The sequence below is a fragment of the Falco naumanni genome, chromosome 13 (genome assembly GCF_017639655.2).
Source record: "Falco naumanni isolate bFalNau1 chromosome 13, bFalNau1.pat, whole genome shotgun sequence".
NCBI lineage: Eukaryota > Metazoa > Chordata > Aves > Falconiformes > Falconidae > Falco > Falco naumanni.
The window spans coordinates 25,129,421-25,149,322 of record NC_054066.1 but is presented as its reverse complement, the minus strand read 5'-3'; the positions used below and the strand labels follow the sequence as shown (position 1 = coordinate 25,149,322).

Sequence of the window (19,902 nt, the reverse complement as noted above, 5' to 3'; positions counted from 1 at the left end):
GCATGTTTAGAGCCATGTAAATCCCTGAAATAGAAATCTTGTAAGCAGTAGGTATCAGCTGACTTGAAATGTGCTTTCAGTTTGGCCACTGAGGTGCTGTGATTTTTGCAAGCCACGAGAAATTTTCTGATGTCTCCTGAGGTGCTGAGGATTCACAAAGCCTCAGCCACCAGTGTGAGCTGTAAAGTCTTTGCAGTGCCCACCTTCCTTTTCTTCAGGCCTTGCTTCCTCTTTGATCGCTTTGCCGAGACCTGTGAGGTCGGAAACAGTACATGGACACAACATATTTTCTCTGTTCAAACTTCTGTCACTTTGTCTGTGTGTGATTGTATATGTAAAAGTGAGTGGCATCACCATCTCTGTAGGCATCACCTGGATTTGTACTCTAGACTATGACTAAGTCATTGCAAACATTCATGTGTGGAGTCATTAATAGCCAACACTAAATGCTTTTAGTATTTTTAATATATTATTTCAAAGATATTTTCTGGGCGTTCAGTCTTCTAAGTATACATCGCCATGTGCACGAACAACAATATTGGCTCGTTTGCCAGCGACGGATGCTGTCCGGGCAGCGGGAGGAACTGTTGCTCTCTCTGCTTCTCCTCGCAGTCTGCCCCCCGGGACTGTTTGGCAAGCAGTGCGAGGAGCACTGTGACTGCGTACACGCCTTGTCCTGCCACCACCAAACTGGAGCGTGTCACTGTGAAAAGGGATGGCGAGGGAGGCACTGTGACAAACGTGAGTGTCTGCTGGGCATTACGACGGGAGGTCAATGTCGGTGCGTACATTCCTCCCAGATCTAGAGCTGGGGACAGCTCGCGGGGATGGGGGGTAGCTGGAGGGGGGGTAGCTTTGCAGCATCGTGCCTGGCCCCTGCCTTGTACCCTAACAAGGATGGTTTGCATCGTTGCAGCTTGCTTGCCCGGCCGCTACGGCGTGGGCTGTGCCCAGCGATGCCGGTGTCCCGTGGGTACCCCCTGCCATTCCCTGACGGGCGCCTGCGGCTGTCCTCCAGGATTCACCGGCTACGGCTGTGAGAAAAGTAAGTTTGTTATAAGAATGCAAATACTTCCCTTGTAAATTAAGAAATTAATTTCTTAAAGAAAAACTTGATGATATAATGCCTGAAGAGGGAGGAGGCAGCAACCTTGCAGCAGTGGAGGTGGACCAGGGCTGCTTGTCACTCGCCTAAGTGGTTTGGCTGGCTCTGACCTCCGTGCCTGGCACAGTCTGGGCTGGCGGCATTTGCCCTCTCTCTGTTTGCAGCTCCCAGGCTGGCAGGGAGCAGCTGGGGCTAAACTGGATCAAAACTGACTGAGGAGGTGCCAGCAGAGCCCGGCTCCTGCCCGTGGCCATTGCTGTGCCGTGGGTAAGGCAGCAGCTCTGCTTTCTGCTGGCCTTGTCCCCGTGAGTGACCATCTATTCCTGCTGTCGGAGCTCGTGGAAATGTCATTATCTGTTTTTTCGTCAGTGTTGAGTTTGGCTGTCTGGAGCTGTCTTTGAAAGCAGGTTTGTTCTGTGACCGCAGCTGCATAATTTTGACTTTGTTCTTCCTTACAATGCTTCGCCTGAGCAGCGCTCAAGCAAAAAGAAAAAAAAACAACCAAAACAAATAAAAAAAAAAAGAATTAAAAGAATTGACATTGGTGTCCCATATCCTCCACTAAAGGACTCTAAATCCTGACCCACAACCAGGGCAACTTAATGGAAGTGAGATGTAAGAATTAGACGTGGGAAGTCCAAAACCTGTAGGCAATGTGGCTGTCAACAGGCAAAATGAAACCCGTGAAGATGCTGGGGCTACAGCAGCTTTGCAAGTTTAAACTCCCCGCAAAAGGTAGAATGTCTTTATCCAATGTCTGGTCCCTTGTGAATTACACTGTTATTTTAGTCAATTTTACCTGACATTTCCCTATGATTTTTTCTAGTGACAAGAAAATTGTATCTGGCTCTTGACAGTTGGGCACAGATTGACTGAACGAAACAAAATCAAGCAGTGAAGTAACCCCCAAGTAAATGTAATAAATCCAAAGTCCCGGAGGAGAGCGTCGTTCTGTAGGCAGGGATTTTATTTAATAAATTTGAGCTCGCTCTTTGTTTGAGTGTTATATTTACCAAGACAAATTTAATTTATTGGTTTACATTTCCTCTTCCCCAAGCTTGTCCACCGGGCACGTATGGTAAGAACTGTAACCGAGTATGTCAGTGCTCTGCTGAGAATGAGGAATGTCACCCGGTGACCGGCGACTGTGCGTGCCGCCCGGGGTACTTCGGGGCCCGCTGCCACCTCCGTGAGTATCTTTGTGGGATGCCCAGGACTGAGTTACACAGCAGCATGTGCTGGCACTTGGAGTTCATCTGTGCCAGTATCTTCAGCGCTGACTGAGAGAAAGAAAGCGTAGTTTGTGTTAATTTACAATAATCAAAATACCTGGTAAAAAAAAAGAAAGACTCATTTACTAGCTAAATTATTTTCAATTTCATGCCATGCTGAAGGATATCACTATCGTCCTCTGCATTTACACCTCTCCTCTGCAGCTACACCTGCAGCTCTTTCATTTTCCAATACCTAGGCCAAAACACTTCCCGAAATCTCTGTGTGCTCAAGTGAGGACAAATGGTTATTGCAAAACAACAAGCTGCAATTGGCAGTAAATCTAAGGGACTCATAAAGTCACTTGAGTTGTAGGACCTTCTGAGGAACAATCAAATTAAACAAATTGTTACTCTAGATTGAAAAATGGTGACTAGTGTGGAGGACAAAATGCCAGTTGGCCAAGCACTCCATCATAAAAAATATTCCCAGATCCACATGCCTTAGGCTGGTTTTTTAGGACATCTGTAAAGTTGGTTTCTGGTGGAATGTGGCAATTGATAAGAAACATATACCTACATATCCAATAAAGGAGACAGTCAATTACCTTTTTATTTACAACTTTAATTTTGTTTTTACTTCATGGCTTGTAATGGTCTCGGGTTTTTGTTGTGGGTTTGTTTGGTTGTTTTTTTTTTTAAAAAAAAAAAAGCTGTAGTCTTTCAAGTCTAGTCTTGTTCTCTTTGGTGAACACTGATTTTCCTTTCGTAGGAATCCAGGGCGGCGCTCTCTTTGGTTCACTTGCTTTTTTGGGTGACAATTTCGACATAAAGGCCAGCTGCAATATATGCAGCTCTAGTAAGGGTTAAACGTGTGCTTTGTTCCTAGAGTAGAAATAGGAAAGAGCCTCATTTTAGAGATGGGCATTTGTATTACTGTCATGTCATCACAAGTTATTCTTTAAAATACAAATATAAATTTAAGGATTGATTCTATCGTCCTTTGTACATCAGTTCTCGCTGTACGTGAGATTGAAATCCAGCCTTCAACATCCAGGTTAAAGCCATCTGGATCCATTATACATTAGATTATAATAAATATTATAGTACAGCAGTAGTGGAGATCAACTATTTAACAGTATCATTTTAAAAGACTTAATCATGGTTAGCCTATTACTTTTATGTAGCAATCTTTCAGCAGTCATTACCTGTGCATGTGCTACTAAATTTCTATAGATTATAGTCAATGTCCTCAAGCTTGCTTAGATCCTTAAGTTTTTATTTCAGAATTTAAACATTTAAAGCATTAATAATTACACTGAAGTTCTGATGTAAAAGAAATTACTTACAAAAATGAAATCTGTGTTTCATTGTATTCAGAGGGGATTTTGCCATGGTCTTCTGTGTAGCTAGGATTAAACCTATAGCGTATGAGACGTGAGCCTTCATGGCATGGTGTTCTCTTAGATTCCAAAAATACACAGTATCTTGCGCAGCAAATTCCCATTTGATTGATACAGTTTTGTTAAACATTTACTAGAGACATAATGGAATGTGGGAGGTTCACAGAGAGAGAAAATTTGTCTTGTCATGGGGGTTTTTTAGCTCTTCTCCCTTATGCCACTCTGACCATTGCATAGACAGACACAAAAATGGAAGGAAAACAGCTGAAGTGTGAGTTATTTTTAGGTTTAGGTCAACGGAGTGAAAGATTGTGGACCCGATTCTGCAGTGACTGTCTGATAACCAAGGATAGCTAGCGTGACTGGTGGGAATACTCCATGTTCCCACCATCCTCACTACAGGGAGAACTGGGGCTGCTCCAGCATGAAGAAGCTTTCAATATAATATTAAAAACAGCATAGGGAGCCACTCCCAAAGACGTGAAATGGGCTTCAGTCCAGTCAACATGTGGTTGGATGCTGCTGGAAATGGTTTCTGGCAACTGTTGCTATATTTATAGTACTGTGAAAAAAGGTTCACGAAAGTATCTATAAAAGGTGTAGTTGGCTGGGAAGTCAAGTTTCCAGGAGCCAAGAGCAACGAGGCTTTCATGTTCTCAAATTTTGGAGTGAAGAGCTGAAACAGTCTCTTGGCAGGATCCAGAGGAAGCAGACAAACTAGCAATAAGGTTCCCATCAATTGTCCATAACTCGGTGGACGGGCAGATCTACTTGAGTGAAGTTATGAATAAAAAACAGTAAGTGGTGTTGTAATGGATAAAAAAACCCCATGTGTTTTTTTATCTCTCTGTGACATTTACTGGGCTGGGTGAACCCTGAGCCAGAAAGACTTCACCAGCTTCACCTTCAAGGTGTGGGTAACAGGATGCTTCAGAAGTTATTTTTTTGGAAATGCAATTAATGATGTAGGTAAGAAAAGACCAGTTGGTATGAAAAAATTTAGGAGCTCTTGGTCATGGCAAACCCACTCAAACCAGAAGGAAAAAGTTAGGAAATAAGTTAGAAATCTGGCTGTTGCTCCTGCTGTTCTCAGAAAAACATGTCAGATGCACAGGAAACTGTTAAATTAGAAAATGTCTTTATAAGATAACTGGTGGTTAGAGGCTAACCCTCTTTATACAGGCAGAGCCTACTGAAAGGGCAGGACACTGTGTAAATGCCCTAGCTGTCTGCATAGAAGTTCTGCTGCAAAGTAGTAACAGATGAGATGGCCTTGTTAATAATCACATGAGCGTCGCAGCTGATGGTTTTGCCCTGCTTGTGCTGCTTCCGATTGGATCGAAATAAATAAAATCCTGCAAGGGTAAATAAATTGGGAAGGAAGGAATTACTGCATCCCTTTCAGTAACAGAGCAGTTCTTGCCAGTCTTGAGCTGAGGAACGAACTCTGAAAGCTTTGCCAGGGAGAAGCAACGTGTTTGGGAGTGTGGGAAACAGAACTAAAATAAAAAAGCCAAATGATGACCAAAGGGAAAAAGAGGAGGAAGAGAAATTAACTTAAGAGTCCAATTAAATAATTGAATCTGGGTGTATCTTTAACTTCACATCTTGGTCAAAATGAAATAGATGTTGCAGGGTTGCAGAGATGTTACTCTGTGATGCCAGAGTTTGCACATGAAACAGATTTTCTGTGCTGACAGATGGAAGCACTGATGACGAAGTATTCATTGAGAAGAAGCCATGGTTGAGAAGGGCTGGGGAGAGTATCTGCATGTAATAAAAGTGTGTATCTGTTTAGTCCTGATGATCTGCTATCCTGATTTGAGCAGAATCCAATTTTCAGTTTTATTTTAAAAGGTATCCCTTTAAAGCTTCACCATAAGCTCTCCCTCTCTATTGAATAGTTCAAAAATCTAGAGATTTCTCCAGCCACTCAGCCCATGCCTGCATGCCTTCAGGAAAGAGAGAAAATACACAAATCTATTTATGCACAGATTGTGAGAGATCTGTTGCTTGGAGACATGTACAAATATTATATTCAACCAGATTTCCAAAGTAGCCATAGGCTTCCTTTTACCAGGGAAGAGAGGGAAGGAAGGAGCAAAGAAGTGACATGTGGAGGTAGTAACACTGGTGTAACTGTTCAATGATGATCATGTTGCTCTAAAAGCAGCAGCTTCTCCCTTTTCCAGTACACTGGAAAATTAAGAGAATAACCTGCATCTCCAGAATCTGGTGGTACCGTGCTGAAGGCAGCCCTGGCAGACAGAGGCACGTGTGTAGCAGCTCTGCCCAGCTATTTTCCTCATTTGCAGCCTCTATCACTCTAAAGAGTATCTTGAAGACGTGAGCCAAGCGTGGCAGATGCATTCGTGTCTTCCTGATGTTGTATTCAGTGTTCCTTCAGTGTTAGCTGTCTGAAAATACCCGTGACCACCTGGAAAACCTCTTCATGGACAGCTGGTTGCTACGTAACACTGGCCCAGCAATCCATCCAGGTCTAATGTTTCTTCTGGTTATTGCAAAACAGAGATGTTTTGGGTTTTTCCTCAAAGAATTTTCTGGCTTTGCATTTAAACCATCTTTCTCCTGTATCTACCTTCTGAGAAGGTGTCTTCTGAAATTCCCTCTTATTGTCATGTGCAGGTTTTCATAGTCTTCCATCCACAGCCCACTAGACGTGCCAGAGCAATGGCAGCTCCAGTTTGGAGGGAAGGAGTATATTATAGAGGAAACAAATTTTCTCCAACTTAAACATTTTTAGAAGACAAGACCTGCTCCATAACTGGTCTGCTGAAAGGCGCAGATACGGCTTCTCACCGTCTCAGGCAAACCAGGCTGTTGCTGCCCAAAGGAAGAGGGACCAGGGCCCCAACTCTCCCCACCTCTGCCATGGGAGGGAAAGGGGGCACAGGTTGATTTGTAACAGAAAGAGGAAAACCTCTGAAGAACTGGGCTTGCTTTTCTTGTTACTGTCACCTATGAGGCATGGGAGGAGCAGGCAGAGCCAGGAGCTGTCGGACCAGGCTTGGTGGCAGCGGTTGATGCAGCTCCCCAGGGGTCTGACACCGCGAGGCAGCGCTGCCTTGCTGCCCCACGGAGTGCATTGCCCGGGGCACCCATCTGCTGGTCAGTGCCTCCTCCTGGCCCTCCAGAAGTGAATAGTTAGAAAATGAAAACCTCATTTGGGTTGAAAGCAACAAAGTGCTTATGACATTAAATGCAAGAAGCCCAGTAACAACATTGCCTAATTGCTATTTTGCTCTTTTGAAACAGGGTGCCCAAAAGGTACTTACGGTTCGAACTGCCAAAACCCCTGTAAATGCATGAATGGAGCCCACTGCGACCCTGCGTCGGGAACGTGTGACTGCGCGCCTGGTTTCATTGGAGCTGACTGTAGTAAAAGTAAGCCAACACTCATGTTCTGCTGCTTTCAAAAAACAGCAGAGGAATAATCTGCATAAGAGCTTGTCAGTAGAAAAACAGACAGATCCCAGCTACCTCCTCCTTGAATTGTAAATCAGGATTCCAGCTTTGTAAAAAATCTCTTGCAAAATATTTTCCCTCTCTTCTGCGTGCGTAGAAGCAAGGACACTCATCCCAGGATTACAACCTGCTTGCCCAAGCTTATTTCTAGAGCCAGCTCAGCATGAATTGCTCAAGTTCCTTCTTCCTGTCCAAAATTTCTAGGTTGAGAAATTGTCTCAGTATTTTGCTTCACACTATGGTGCCATTAGTTTCAATAAATGGGAAAAAGATCAAGTTTTGTCATGGCAAAACTGGTAAAGACTCCATGGCAACCCTACTCTTACTTCTGTATTTTAGAGCTAAATTGTGTGGCTGAATTTCTGTGCTTTTTCCAAAGCTATGATCTCTGTGAATGTCTGTTCAGCTTATTCAAGGGAGAGCAATGTTTTGATGTTTGGTAGCCTCTAGCTTTGCTCTTCAGCATAGGACACCATCAATATTAAGGAAGGAAAGACGTCTTTAGCTGCAAGGATGAGCAGCTGGGCACTCATCTTTTTGGCAGGAAACCTACTAAATGTTCTAGGTGAAACCATGGACAGATTTATAACCTCTAGTGAGGTTTCAGAGGATGAAGCAGTCATGTCTTTGGATGGATTTTTGGTTCATAGTTGTTCCTTTGAAGCACATTAGCTGGAATAAAAATGAAGCCAGCTCTACCTGTAAGATCCTGCCAGTGTTACGGATGAAAGCTGGCGCTGGCTACCCAGCGTGTTTAACAAAAGGCCGTGTTCCCTTCAGCTTGCCCTGAGAACCGACACGGGAAGGACTGCGCCCTGTTCTGTGCATGTGGTAAAGGTCAGTGTGACCCACGGACTGGCAAGTGCACCTGTCCTCCTGGCCAAATGGGACCCAGCTGTCAGCAAGGTAACAAAGCGGGACCCAGGGTCACCTCGTCAGTCGGTGACATACTCAAAACAACCAGCAAACAAAACTCAGCGCCATACATTGTTAGAACTGTGCTTCCCAATGCCTTTGCTTGATAACGTTGCAGTCTGCTGTACTCGGCCCCTGTCCGTCCCCGCTCCCTCACCCTGCCTTTACCCTGCCCCCGTTTCCTGCCCATGTCTCACCACTTTGCTCCACCACACTCGCTGCCATTGCACTGGTTTCTCCACCAAGCTGCAGTGACTCCTTTCAGAGGCTTCAATCCAAACGGAACATAAAGATGGGAAAAAAGGTGGTTGGTAGCACACAACACGAGCAGTGTGAGGGAGCTGTGGATGGATGGGACTAAATTTGGAAGCTAATTGCTTGAGCTATAAAAGTGAAGGGAGAGGATTTGCTGAAGAGGATGAATTAAGAGGGGACAAAGGCAGGAGAGCAAGAGGAGCAAATGTGGAGTCAAGCCAAGTGAGGAGATATGGTGAGACCGAGAACGTTTGGGTGAAACTGCTAATAATCGTGGAGTAGAGTGTCCCACAGCCCTCAGGAGACACCAGGCACTTGGGATACTGTGGGGAGCATGTGTTTCTATTTATTCCCTGTCACCTTCATCCTTTTGGGGGATGCTAATTTATTTATTTTTTCAATCTTTGTTAATTTTCTGTTAGTGTGTCCCCAGGGACAGTATGGCCCCAACTGCCACCTGACATGTACCTGTCAGAACGGTGGTATCTGTGACCACGTGGATGGCAACTGCACTTGCGGGCTCGGCTGGACAGGAAGATCGTGTGAGAAAGGTGATTTTTTGCTTTGATGATAGTGGATGTGTACATTCAAGCAGGGGTTGGCAGTGTCTACAGACCCACAAAAGGGGACAGGTTTTACTTAAGTAGACTCCGTCCCAGCTGCATTTGTCTCTGTAGCATCTTTCATGCAGAACTGCCCCTAGTCAGAGCTTTAGGTCTTTTTTCAGAAACAGTTTCCTCATGAGCCTTGCTCTGTAACTCTCAAATTCCTTTGCACAGGCTCTTTTCTTGTCCTGTCCAATTCTGCTGTTCTTTTGTTCATGGGAACCTTGTTTTGTATCTTCCTTCATGAACTTTTGTGTTCTTTTGTTCATGGTAATGCTGTTTTTATCTTCGTTCACGTGCTTCTCCGAGGTCAGCAGAAGCCTGCATCTCCCTCCTCTCTTGTTACATCCTCTCTTGTTATTCTCTTCCCTCAGACTGGACTGCAGTTGAACTTCCATGTATTGACTTCCCTGCTAATACAGTTCTGACATCTGTCCAAAGCTATTGCGGCTGTCCTGCTATCTCACCCTTACTTCTCCACGTCAGCTCTCCCTCACACAAGACAAAGGATACTTAAACAGAACAAGCTCAGTTTTCACCTCAGAAACCCTCCTGCCAGCCTGAGTCTTTCCATGTCTTTCCTTCTGTCCATCTCCCAAAAATCATTCTGAATTTCCACCTTCCCATTTCTCTCTCTAGATAAGAGATATCTGTATAGTTACCAACTTAAATGCCCAAGAAACCATGAGTTTACTGGTATGAAATATAAAAAGTTAGTTCTGAGTAGTTCTGAGTTCACATTCAAGACAAACTTCATTACATCGTAACTGCCATGGTGCAATCTCCCCAGCGTTCTCCCAGGCCCTCATTTACAGGCTTTCTGTCTGACATCTGTAGCGTATCGACCCCAAAATCCATGCGTATGTTTACAAAGAACTAGTTGTTACAGGGGAGTGTTGCTATATAAAAGTGTCATATAGAAATGACACTTTTTTAGCAGCCTTCCTCCATGCAGTTGTTTCACTTGGCACCTGAGAAGACTCAGAGACCCACTTCATGCCTCTGTGTGTGCAGAGGAGGAGTCGGAAGGAAAAAAGAAAGATGCTAACTACATGGAGCCGCTCACAATGTGAATACTACTGTGGACAGGCACTAAGGAAGTGAAGTTCACAATTAACTGGCTAACTTTGGGTTGGTAGCCACCTGCCTTCGCCTCTCTTTGTTCCTTGGAATCTCTGTAACCACCCACAGGCTGCGTTTGGGTTGCAAAGCCTCGGTAGAGTCATGCAGATGCTACCACGTGGAGCAGCAGGTCATGGGGGTATCTTATAGATATGCTTAGATGAAACATCTCTGAAGTCAGGCACGGGGAAAAGACACACACACATCATATAAGGGACTGTGTGTTACATCGCTAGAAAGAGCTTCACTGTTGGTCTTTTGACAGAGATAGCCAGGTTGTTGGGAAATTGAGTCTTGATTTCCACAGCAGTGTGGGTTTGAGTGTGTTTTGACTAGAAATCAAAGACAGCTAATCAAGCATCCTTTTCCTAGTGATTAGGTGTGGTGTTCTTGAAAGATCTTGTCTGACATTTGCAGTTATGAATCTAATTATTTGGATGGCTATGCTTATTTAAGTTGGTCTGCCCAGATTCAAATTATCACAGCAGTGGGAAGTTAACTTATGCAGAAATGATGCCCAGGTTAATTATATTGGCACAGTCACTTTTGCATGACTTGGCTTTCAGTAATTTGAGAGGTGTTTAGTTCTGTATAAGCAGATATCTCATTATACAGGGAAAGGCTGTTGCTATGTGTGAAAAAGAGATCCTCCTGGCTTGATTAGGAATTGGAATAGCATGAACTCCAATGATAACACAGAGGAGGAAAAGCTTCATGTTTTCTTTCACACTTTCTGAGTGTCTAAAAGAAAATATCGCTGTAGGTATAAAGAAAAAATAGAAGATACCATTTATGCTATTTACTGTGTGGCTTTAGAACACCTGGTGCAGGTTCAACACTGCGTGAAGCATCAAATTAGTAAAGGCAGGCTATAAAGGGTACAAGGAAATGGCTGTTTGAACACCTATGTAACATAAAAGACTTCTGATCAACGTACGTATATACATCACAGTTGTAGAGAAATGCTGTGTCTTCACAACAAACATTCTCTTTAGGTCTGCAAGTTATTCTATGGGCATCATATCAGCTATGCAAACTATCACATAAGAGCTTCTCTGGGTGAGGTCAGTGATGTTTTTGTTTTGTTCATCTGTTACTCTGTCCGTGTCCTGCCAGCAGAATGTCTCCCGGGGAAGTATGGGTCTGGCTGTGGCTTGGACTGCTCGTGCCAGCACAACGGCACCTGCGACAGGTTCACGGGCTGCTGCCGATGCCCCGAGGGCTACTACGGCCACTCCTGTGAGCACAGTAAGTGGCGGCACCCGGGGCAGCCCAGGTGCCCCGTTTGCCAACAGTGGTGGGATGTGGGGCTTCGGAGTAGTCATGTAAACACCTTGCCAGTTCAGTTAAAAGTTTGGGGGTGTCCCGAATGACCTGATTGCTTCCAGATCTGAGTAACTTGCCTATTTCTGATGCTGGGGTGGTGCAAGTTTTAAAAAGCACACGGCACTGTTAACGGTAAATATAGGTTTTGTCAGTTCCTGGGGAACGTGGCTGAAAATACACAGGTTTTTAAAGGGGTGTATGTTTTTACTTCATAAACATTTCTCAATACTCTTGTTTTTCAGAGTGCCCCCTTGGATTTTATGGGCTAAGCTGTCTTCACACATGTGCCTGTCAAAATGGAGCAACCTGCGATGCAGTGACAGGACAGTGCATTTGTCCTTTGGGTTATCAAGGTGCCCACTGTGAAAAAGGTACTTGCACCCCTCTGACGGACAAGAAAAAAAAAAAAGAAAAAAAAAAACCCAAAGAATCAAAATCAAAGTAAAACTCAAAAAGCCCCATGTGATTACTCAAATGTTTGTTTGTTGAGAGCTGCTGCTTCCTTATTTTGAGCTTTATGAATATCCTGAAACACTGAATTTGGGATAGTTTACCTGTTACATAGCTGGGTGTTCTCATTTCCTTATAAATTAACTAATCTGGTTCCGATTAATGCAGTGAAAGTCCTGGTCTCCGTGATGTCTTGCAGCAATGAGTTTCATATGTTGTTTATTAAAAATAACTCCCCTTTACCGATTCTAAATTTACTTCTAAAACCAAATAAGATTATTAAATAGGTGTATGTCAGACCTGTTGAGTGTTATGGAATGGTCTTCTAGAGAGTTCTAATTAAAAAACAAAAATAAGTGCCAGTTACATTTCTGGGACAGATTTACAGATACCTTTGATAGGTTAGATTAGACGGACCCGACATAAGGAGAACTCATATAAATATTATGCCTATTCCACTATGTTCGATTCTTGATTAAACTTGGCATTTACACTGGCTTCAGTGGAGAGTTTATGAGCTTTCCTCTGGGACATCCTGGAGAAACTCATCTGGCTTAATGTACGTCTTGCCATTCAAATGTGCATCTAAAAAAGCACTCTCGCTGTCAGGCTGCGACAGGGGCTGGTTTGGAGAGAGGTGCCAGCACCAGTGCGACTGCGGGGATGCTCCTTGTGATCCAGAGACTGGGAAGTGCCTTTGCCCACCTGGGAAGACTGGAGACAAATGTGACATTGGTAAGGGTAATATTTTCTAAAGGCTGGACTATGTGTAGTTAAACCAATATGACCTGTTGGTCTAAGCGTAACTGTGAAAGTACATTTGCTGGTATTCGAGAACACTTTGTAGCAAATTACAGCTATGGGTTATCAACAGCTTTATCAACAGGCTGTGCCTCTGGATTTAATCAATGTTTATATTGATACACTGATAGGAAAGCTGTTCACGGGTCAGCTGTAAAATGTCATTTGCCTTGAGTTTTGGAGAGCACGTGCTGTGAAGGATCTACCAAGCCCACAGTTTTGCAGATGTAGCGGGGAAGTCTCCAGAGGCTGCAAATGGGCACAAAGGGATCTGATTGCAGTGTGTTTTGTCACATGGACATCTGTGACCCTTTTCAGACCAATGCCAAAGTATTTCCTGCTCCAGATTTGCTTCCCCGGGAAGCAGAGTAGAATCCCTGCGGATGAGGGTGGCAGAGCTGCAGCAGCTATGCCTGCCTCTGGGGTTCAGCAGCAGTCCAGGAATATTGAATCCGAATAAAATTCCCTCATTTGCAGCACAGGCACTCAGGCTGTGTGCTTGGGAAATGGTTGGCCCGTGAGAGAGGGAATTATTTTGTAACAAGGGTATAAAAATAGGTAAGAAAATTCTCCTGTAGGGAAAACCAGTCCCACCTCTGTGCCCTGATGAGGTGGTTGCAGGGCTGAGAGGCAGCAATGGCAGGCAAGGTGACTCTGCTCGCAGTTACGATGGAGTAAATTTAGGGTAATCCACTGAAGTAAAAGGAATTGCAGTGGTTTAAACAAGTGTAAGAAGAGATTTGTGATCCTAATGCCGTGGCAAACAAGATAGGAGGAGTGAGCATCCAGATGCTGCTATTGCGGGTTCACACCAGGAACCATAATCCTCCTGAGCCCCCAGATCACAGCAGAGGAATATTATTTCTCCTTTTTTTCAAGGGTAGGGCAGGAAACAGCTTCAAACAGCATGTGTTTAACGCACAGTAACTGCTGGGAGCTTAAGTGCTAGTGCAACCTGCAAAACTGAGACGGAAGAGCCTTTGGTTCCCTCCCCGCGCTGCCCTGTGGTCAGAAGCCGAAGGCGGCCAGCCGGCGGGCGCGGGTCCCACGGGGCCACCAGGCACCCCGCAGCACGGCGCTGGGCAGCCGGGGGCCAGCCCCGTTCTAGCAGAAGTGGAACGCAAGGGGGAAGCTCAGCACCAAAAACGCGAACCGAGGTTTTGCTTTTTGCAAACTCTAGGAGTCATTTTTATTTTTCTTAAATCAGCTAGGGTAGCCCCCATCCATGAAAAGCTGTTATGGGGTAGGTTTTATTTGCATTTTTATTTTCAATTAGGCTCAGTTCATCTGTGATATAACTGTGAGCAGCTGTGACTGTGCAGCAGCCATAAAGATAAAAGGCCTGATTTTAATTTGAACTCTGGTAAAGCACCCATTAAACAGGCAAAATGTTAATTAAAAAAAAAAAAAGAGAGAGAATATAACAGACTTTTATGGGCGCTCTTTTTCTGTAGTAAATTAACATTGCAGACTTTCAAACAGATGTCTTAAATACACATTGTTATTAACATGAAAATGTGGTATTACATAAATTAAAATCAGGTCCAGAGGTGTTTGAGGAGACCTTTTCTCATAACATTTCCTAATTGAAAAGGCCAAGCTCTGAGCGCACAGGGAGAGTTCTTCCACGTGTTGGGGCTGCAGCTGATGCAGGGCTCAGCAGCACTTTTATTTACCTAATGGTGCTTGTGTGAGAAAGCAAGCGCCTTGATTATTTACAGTGTTTTCTAGCAAGGTGAGGGAGAGAGGGCTATTGTTTACAGTGTATTTAGCACCCTGCCTTGTGACCTGCTGCTAACTTCTCCTTCATGTCTGTACTCTGCATAAAAAAAAAAAAAGTTGCAATGAGGATTTATCAGCCTAGGTATGGAATACATTTGCATTTGGAAGCGAGACATTTTGTGAGTTTAATTTGCCAGGAGGCAGCAGAATTGTGCAATCAGAGTAAGACATAACAGTATATAGAAAATGGATTAATTTTCAGTTTCGCGTTCTTTGAGTGAAGGCTCTTTGCTGGCACACACTGACAGCCAAGCCGTGCGGTAGAGAGGTGCGGGAGATAGTGTGGATCCAGGATGCTGACTGTAACTTTCCTGAGCAAATCCCAAGGTCTTTTTTGTTGGGCTGTCAACCCCTGTTTTTATACCATTAATGATTTCCATTCCATTCCTAACTTCTTTAGGACAGCTGGGCTACAGTTTGGGCGGACCATGTGGCAGACAAAACTTGAAGACTGTAAGGCTTTCTGAAATGTCATGCTTTAATGTTAACAGATGTAGGTGTCTAAGTAGCTTCCTGATCCCGGAGAGCAAGGAGACTACTAGGGAGCATTCACCTTCTTCCAAACACTTCTGTCCTTCCAGAATGCAGGTCAAACCAGTACGGCCCTGACTGCTCCCTGCAATGCCAGTGTGCCAGCAAATCCCAGTGCAATCCGTACAACGGGAATTGCGTGTGCCCAGCCATGTGGATGGGGCCAACCTGCAAAGAAGGTAACACAAGCTGGAGATGCGCAGCCTTTCTTAGTAGAAGTCGTCATGCATTGACCGTGGAGGGGGTGGGTGGACCGTTTGGACAGGAGTATCAATGCACCACCCAAACATGGTGCTCAGCAGCAGCCACCACGGTTCCTGTGTTAGACTGTGCGAGGCAGAAGCTGTTCTGCATTTCCATCTCTGGTGAAGAACACAGAGCCTGTGATAGCAGCAGCTTTGCTTGGAAGGGTCGTGTTGGTGTGTGCTCTACTCCAAAGGGTCCCAGCACCTGATGGTGCAAATGCCAGCAGACACTGCAAATGCCAGGAGTCATTCCAGGTGGTTTTGAGGCCTCGGCCAAGCTGAACTGCCTCGGTGCAGTGGTTTCCCCTCAGAGCAGGCTGTGGAGATCAAGGATTCCTGAGGCTGCCTGGTCCAGCACAGCTGTGCCGAGAGCAGTATGCTCTTCTGTGCCTGCCAGTATCAAATCTTGCCCTGAAACAGTTGATACCCACAACTTCTATAAGAAGAATGAGGAGGTTTAATGCTGTGCATGCCATCCCATTCACTTTTTGTAGGTCTCGGGTTTTGAGGATCGTGGTGAGGTGCAATAAGCCAGAGAAGCAGACAAAACATTGGAAAATAGATGTGGATTGATTTGTGAGTGTGCTAAAGCACTCATCGCACTATCACAAGGAGGCTGGGACATCTTGTATTTTGATAATTTTTCTTCTTGAGATATAGTACAGAGTGAAAATTTCCTCCCACTGGTAATCTAATTGCAACTGGCTTGATGGTGATACCATACGATTCTGCATTTAGTTTAGGAAACGCTTTGGGAACTTGCCGTTTGAGACATGTTTTACTGTTTTGCCTGCTTTCTACCGCTGTGAGGAGGCCAGTGTAACTCAGTCCTCACCTTTTTTTGAAGGGTAATATTTATTGAATTATTTAAGTGTAAATTGTATAATCTATGTAATATTTCAGTATTACATTATATAGACCTGAAACTGTGTTTCTGCTGAATTCTCTAGGTGGCCCTCCAAAGCTTCCTTTTCATGAAGAACAAATTCAAGAAAGAGGGAAGATTTTTCCAAGAGCTCTACAACAGTAACATTTGGACTAATAAATGAACTGTTTTATATGCACAGACGGTATTTGAATTTGGATATGAAAACAGCTATTCAATTCAGCTTGAATTGTACTGAAGTATTCACACTTCTTATGGAAGACTACAGAGGCCATTTAGTAGCTGGATCCTTTTAAAAAGTTGAATCTGTTTCATGTATTTATTCCTAGCCTCTTACCCCTCCATTAATCTGCTCTGGACGTTCTTTCTGCTATATAATATAATTCATTGTTTGAAAGCTTGGACATGTTTTTAATAAGACCGGCTCCAAAGAGTATCAGGATAAGCAGTATGTAACATATCAACGTGCAGTGAGCCACACCACTTATAAGTGACTTTCTAAACCTGCTTGACAACCAGCATGGAGTTTACTGAGCGTTTCACAGATTACGAAACCAATACGGATTCACTGTAAAGTCACGTTGCACAGAAACTAGTGGGATTCACCAAATCAATTCTGCTTTGAATAACATTGTGTGTTCTAGAAAAACGTTCAGTCTAATTTTAAACTTGCAACTGAAGCAGAATCCAGCACAGTCCTTGATAAGTGAGAATATGTACTGCATTTGTAGTGTGGATTGACTGATTGGAAGGTCTCCATCTATATCTTGCTTCTGTCTGAATCTGTCTTCCAAAGAGCATGGTGTCACCTGTCAGACTCTTCTGGCTTTCTGCATCCTCCCGTCTTGTCAGTTCACTTTCTCAGTGGTTTGTCAAGTCAAACTGTGCAGCAGTTCTCATCAAACAGTACTGTCTAACGCAGAAAAGAGTTTTGTCTTGGGTGGAGAAAGCAGATAGTAAGCAAGGATAGATGTTTGAAGATAACCTTTGTGTTCTTTATATAAAGGATTATAATGTGCTTTTACTGCACAATAGTTTGTCAGCTTTAAAAAGTCCTGATACCATTCGACAGCTGCTGTTGGTCACTGAATAGAACAAAGACGTGTTGGTGCTATTTTGTCTTTTTAGACAGGTTGTTCTTTAGTATAGAAGTATATAATTATAGAGAAATAATGTTCTCTATTTTAATATTCTGAGTTAACCTGACTAAATAATTTCAGAGTGCCTCTTTATACCTCTCTTTAGGTTAGGAGTTACAAAATCTACGTAGTAACCTCTGGAGTCTGACGATATCAAAAGTGCACTTATTAAAGGGCATCAGGACCACAGGCTCATCAGACATGGTAATACAGGTAGTGCCAGGTCTTGTGTTCACGCTACCGTTCACACAGCGTAACAAACTGGAACTCTGCAAGAGAAGATTTTTGTCTTAGAAGAGACAAAGTGACAATAATTGATGTAACTTGTGATTTGTAAAGCTTATTTTTGTTGTTGCAGTTGGATAATGAGTAGATGAAGGCACAGTTTTACCCCATGGTTCACCTCAGGTCTTAAACACATCTGCAGTCAGCAACTGTCCAGTACAAAGCAAGTGACACTTGCTCACCTGGGAGTTTAATGCAAACTGTGATCTATTCTAAGCAATATAGGTTTTGTAAGTATTTTTCAAGCTTCATAGAAGTCTTGTTGTTGTTCATCACCTCATAGGTATAGAAATTCATCCTAAATGCCATAAAGTTATTTGTGAATGTGTCAGAATTCATTAACCAACTGTGCTTTCAGCCAAAATATCACAGGGGCTGATGGTGATCCCTGGTCATTTCTTCTGTAGAGACCCATGAATGTCACTGGAAAGTTTACTCAATGAAAATGTGCCAAAACTGTTGTTCCCAAACTAGTCAGAAGTGTGTGGCTCTCAGCAGGGCTTTACTGCCAGCTGTGACATTTTAAACATTTTTTTGGAGATGAGATGTCCTGGGTCTGATCCTGCAATTATGTGAATTTGGGGCAATTTCACTGAACTGGAACTGATAAGGTAAATCTCATGTGAGAAAATTAAACATAATCTTAGCAACTGCTGGAGAGGAACAATCCAGGTTAAGCAATTAACATATTTTGGACTTAACTATGTATTTACCACAGAGCCAAACTACAACAGTAATGCAAGAGTCACATTATATTCGAGACTTTTCCTAGAATCATAAAGTTAAGTTGTAAGAGACCTCTGGATGTCCAGGCTTCTCTTCAAAGCCTGATCAGCTTCAAAGGTAAAGGGAGTTGCTCAGAGATTCATCTGGCTGAGTTCTGAATATCTCCAAGGATGGAGATCCCACCACCTCTTTGAGCCCCTGTCCCAGTGAAAATTTCATGCTCAAGACTATTATTTTTTCTCCCCTATTTTCTAATCAGAATTTTCTTAAGTTCAACTTGTCCGGTGCTTCTCATCCTTTCAGTGTGCATCTCGGAGAATTATTTGACTTCATCTCACCTACAGCCCCCATGGGGTAGTTGAAGACAGCAGTAATACCTCCCCTTGGTCTTCTCTCCTGAAGACCGAGCAAACCTTGCTCCCTCAGACCCAACTGTATCAGCCCTGATTACCTGGCCCCGTTCCAGTACATTGGACATTTCAGTGATGGGAAGGATGCCCAGTGACTGGTACGGTTACTCAGCAGCTAATGCCTCAAAGCCCAGAGCTTACGTTTTGCTGTTTGACAGCAGTTTATAAAATGGACTGGTTTTTCTTATCTCTGTATTCTGCTATGTGATTAGAGCAGCTAATCAAAGAAAAAGCCTTTCTCAAACCATGTTATTTACCTGTGTATACTTGTTTACATTTTCCACAGTACCTTGATAATAGAATTGTAAATATGTAGTATAAAGGAAATAAAATTTTTTGTATGAAGTATTTTTAAAGAATGTCACAATTTGTACGTGATGAAACATGTATTGTAAGTGACTGATACTGAGCCTGTGCCAGTGAATTAGAGGCCCAAGAAGATCTGCTTGGGAAATATTTCAGCAAACTTGTTTTAAAAAAAAAATCAAAAAATGCCATTTCATATAAAACCATTCACATGCAATAGTCTTTTTATTCATTCCTCCTTCAAAATATTTCTTAGGCTCTTTATGGTATTGCCTTGGGAACAGAAGTTCACTGCAGTGAACAGATCATTCTGACTTGGGGCTCAATATGACTTTTTGTTCCAGAACTAAGTGCAATCATATAAGGTAAAAATCAAAATTAAGTATTTAAAAATATTAAAAGATTAATTTTGAGTTAATTTGGAATGTCTTTTCTTCGTTCTCTGTTAGTGAAGGTTTTCATTCTTTTCACAAGGCAGGGAAAATGTTTACAGGATGTTATTTTCTAAAAGAAGAGCCAAAACTTTACATCATCAGCTATAAATTAAGGGATTTTACTTGCTTGTGATGTCATTAATATGTTTTGATTCTGCTCCTTACTGCAGGTTAACAAATTTACCTAATTTTGTGCCTACAAAATAGTCTTTATTAAACAGCATGGACTTTTTAAATGGAAAAACTACTAAATCAGCTTTTCCATAGATTAATTTTGTGGCAAGTGAGTATAGCTGCTACTAAAATAATATAACTCTGCTTGTTTGCTTCATCAGATTCCAGCGGAAGACTGTCATGCTGATACTGTCCTGGGCATAGCTCTGGAGCTTTGAAACTGAAAGTGAAAATAGTTTTTATATCTAAATTTATGTCTCTCTTTCTCTTGGTGAATGCCTTTCTTGGCTCTCCATTTCCCAGAA

General features: G+C 43.1%; 1 protein-coding gene across 1 annotated transcript in view; it reads left to right on the top strand.

Moving 5' to 3' along the window:
• Positions 1-19,226, top strand: part of LOC121097071 (multiple epidermal growth factor-like domains protein 6) — a 200,837-nt gene extending 181,611 nt beyond the window's left edge. Inside the window, exons 27-37 of the mRNA XM_040613813.1 lie at positions 613-741; positions 917-1,045; positions 2,163-2,294; positions 6,996-7,124; positions 7,986-8,111; positions 8,798-8,926; positions 11,222-11,350; positions 11,671-11,799; positions 12,488-12,613; positions 15,043-15,171; positions 16,188-19,226. Of these exons, the coding sequence (XP_040469747.1) occupies positions 613-741; positions 917-1,045; positions 2,163-2,294; positions 6,996-7,124; positions 7,986-8,111; positions 8,798-8,926; positions 11,222-11,350; positions 11,671-11,799; positions 12,488-12,613; positions 15,043-15,171; positions 16,188-16,267 (1,367 nt within the window). The 3' untranslated portion in view covers positions 16,268-19,226. The remainder of the gene's footprint in view (positions 1-612; positions 742-916; positions 1,046-2,162; positions 2,295-6,995; positions 7,125-7,985; positions 8,112-8,797; positions 8,927-11,221; positions 11,351-11,670; positions 11,800-12,487; positions 12,614-15,042; positions 15,172-16,187) is intronic.
• Positions 19,227-19,902: the final 676 nt, after the last annotated feature.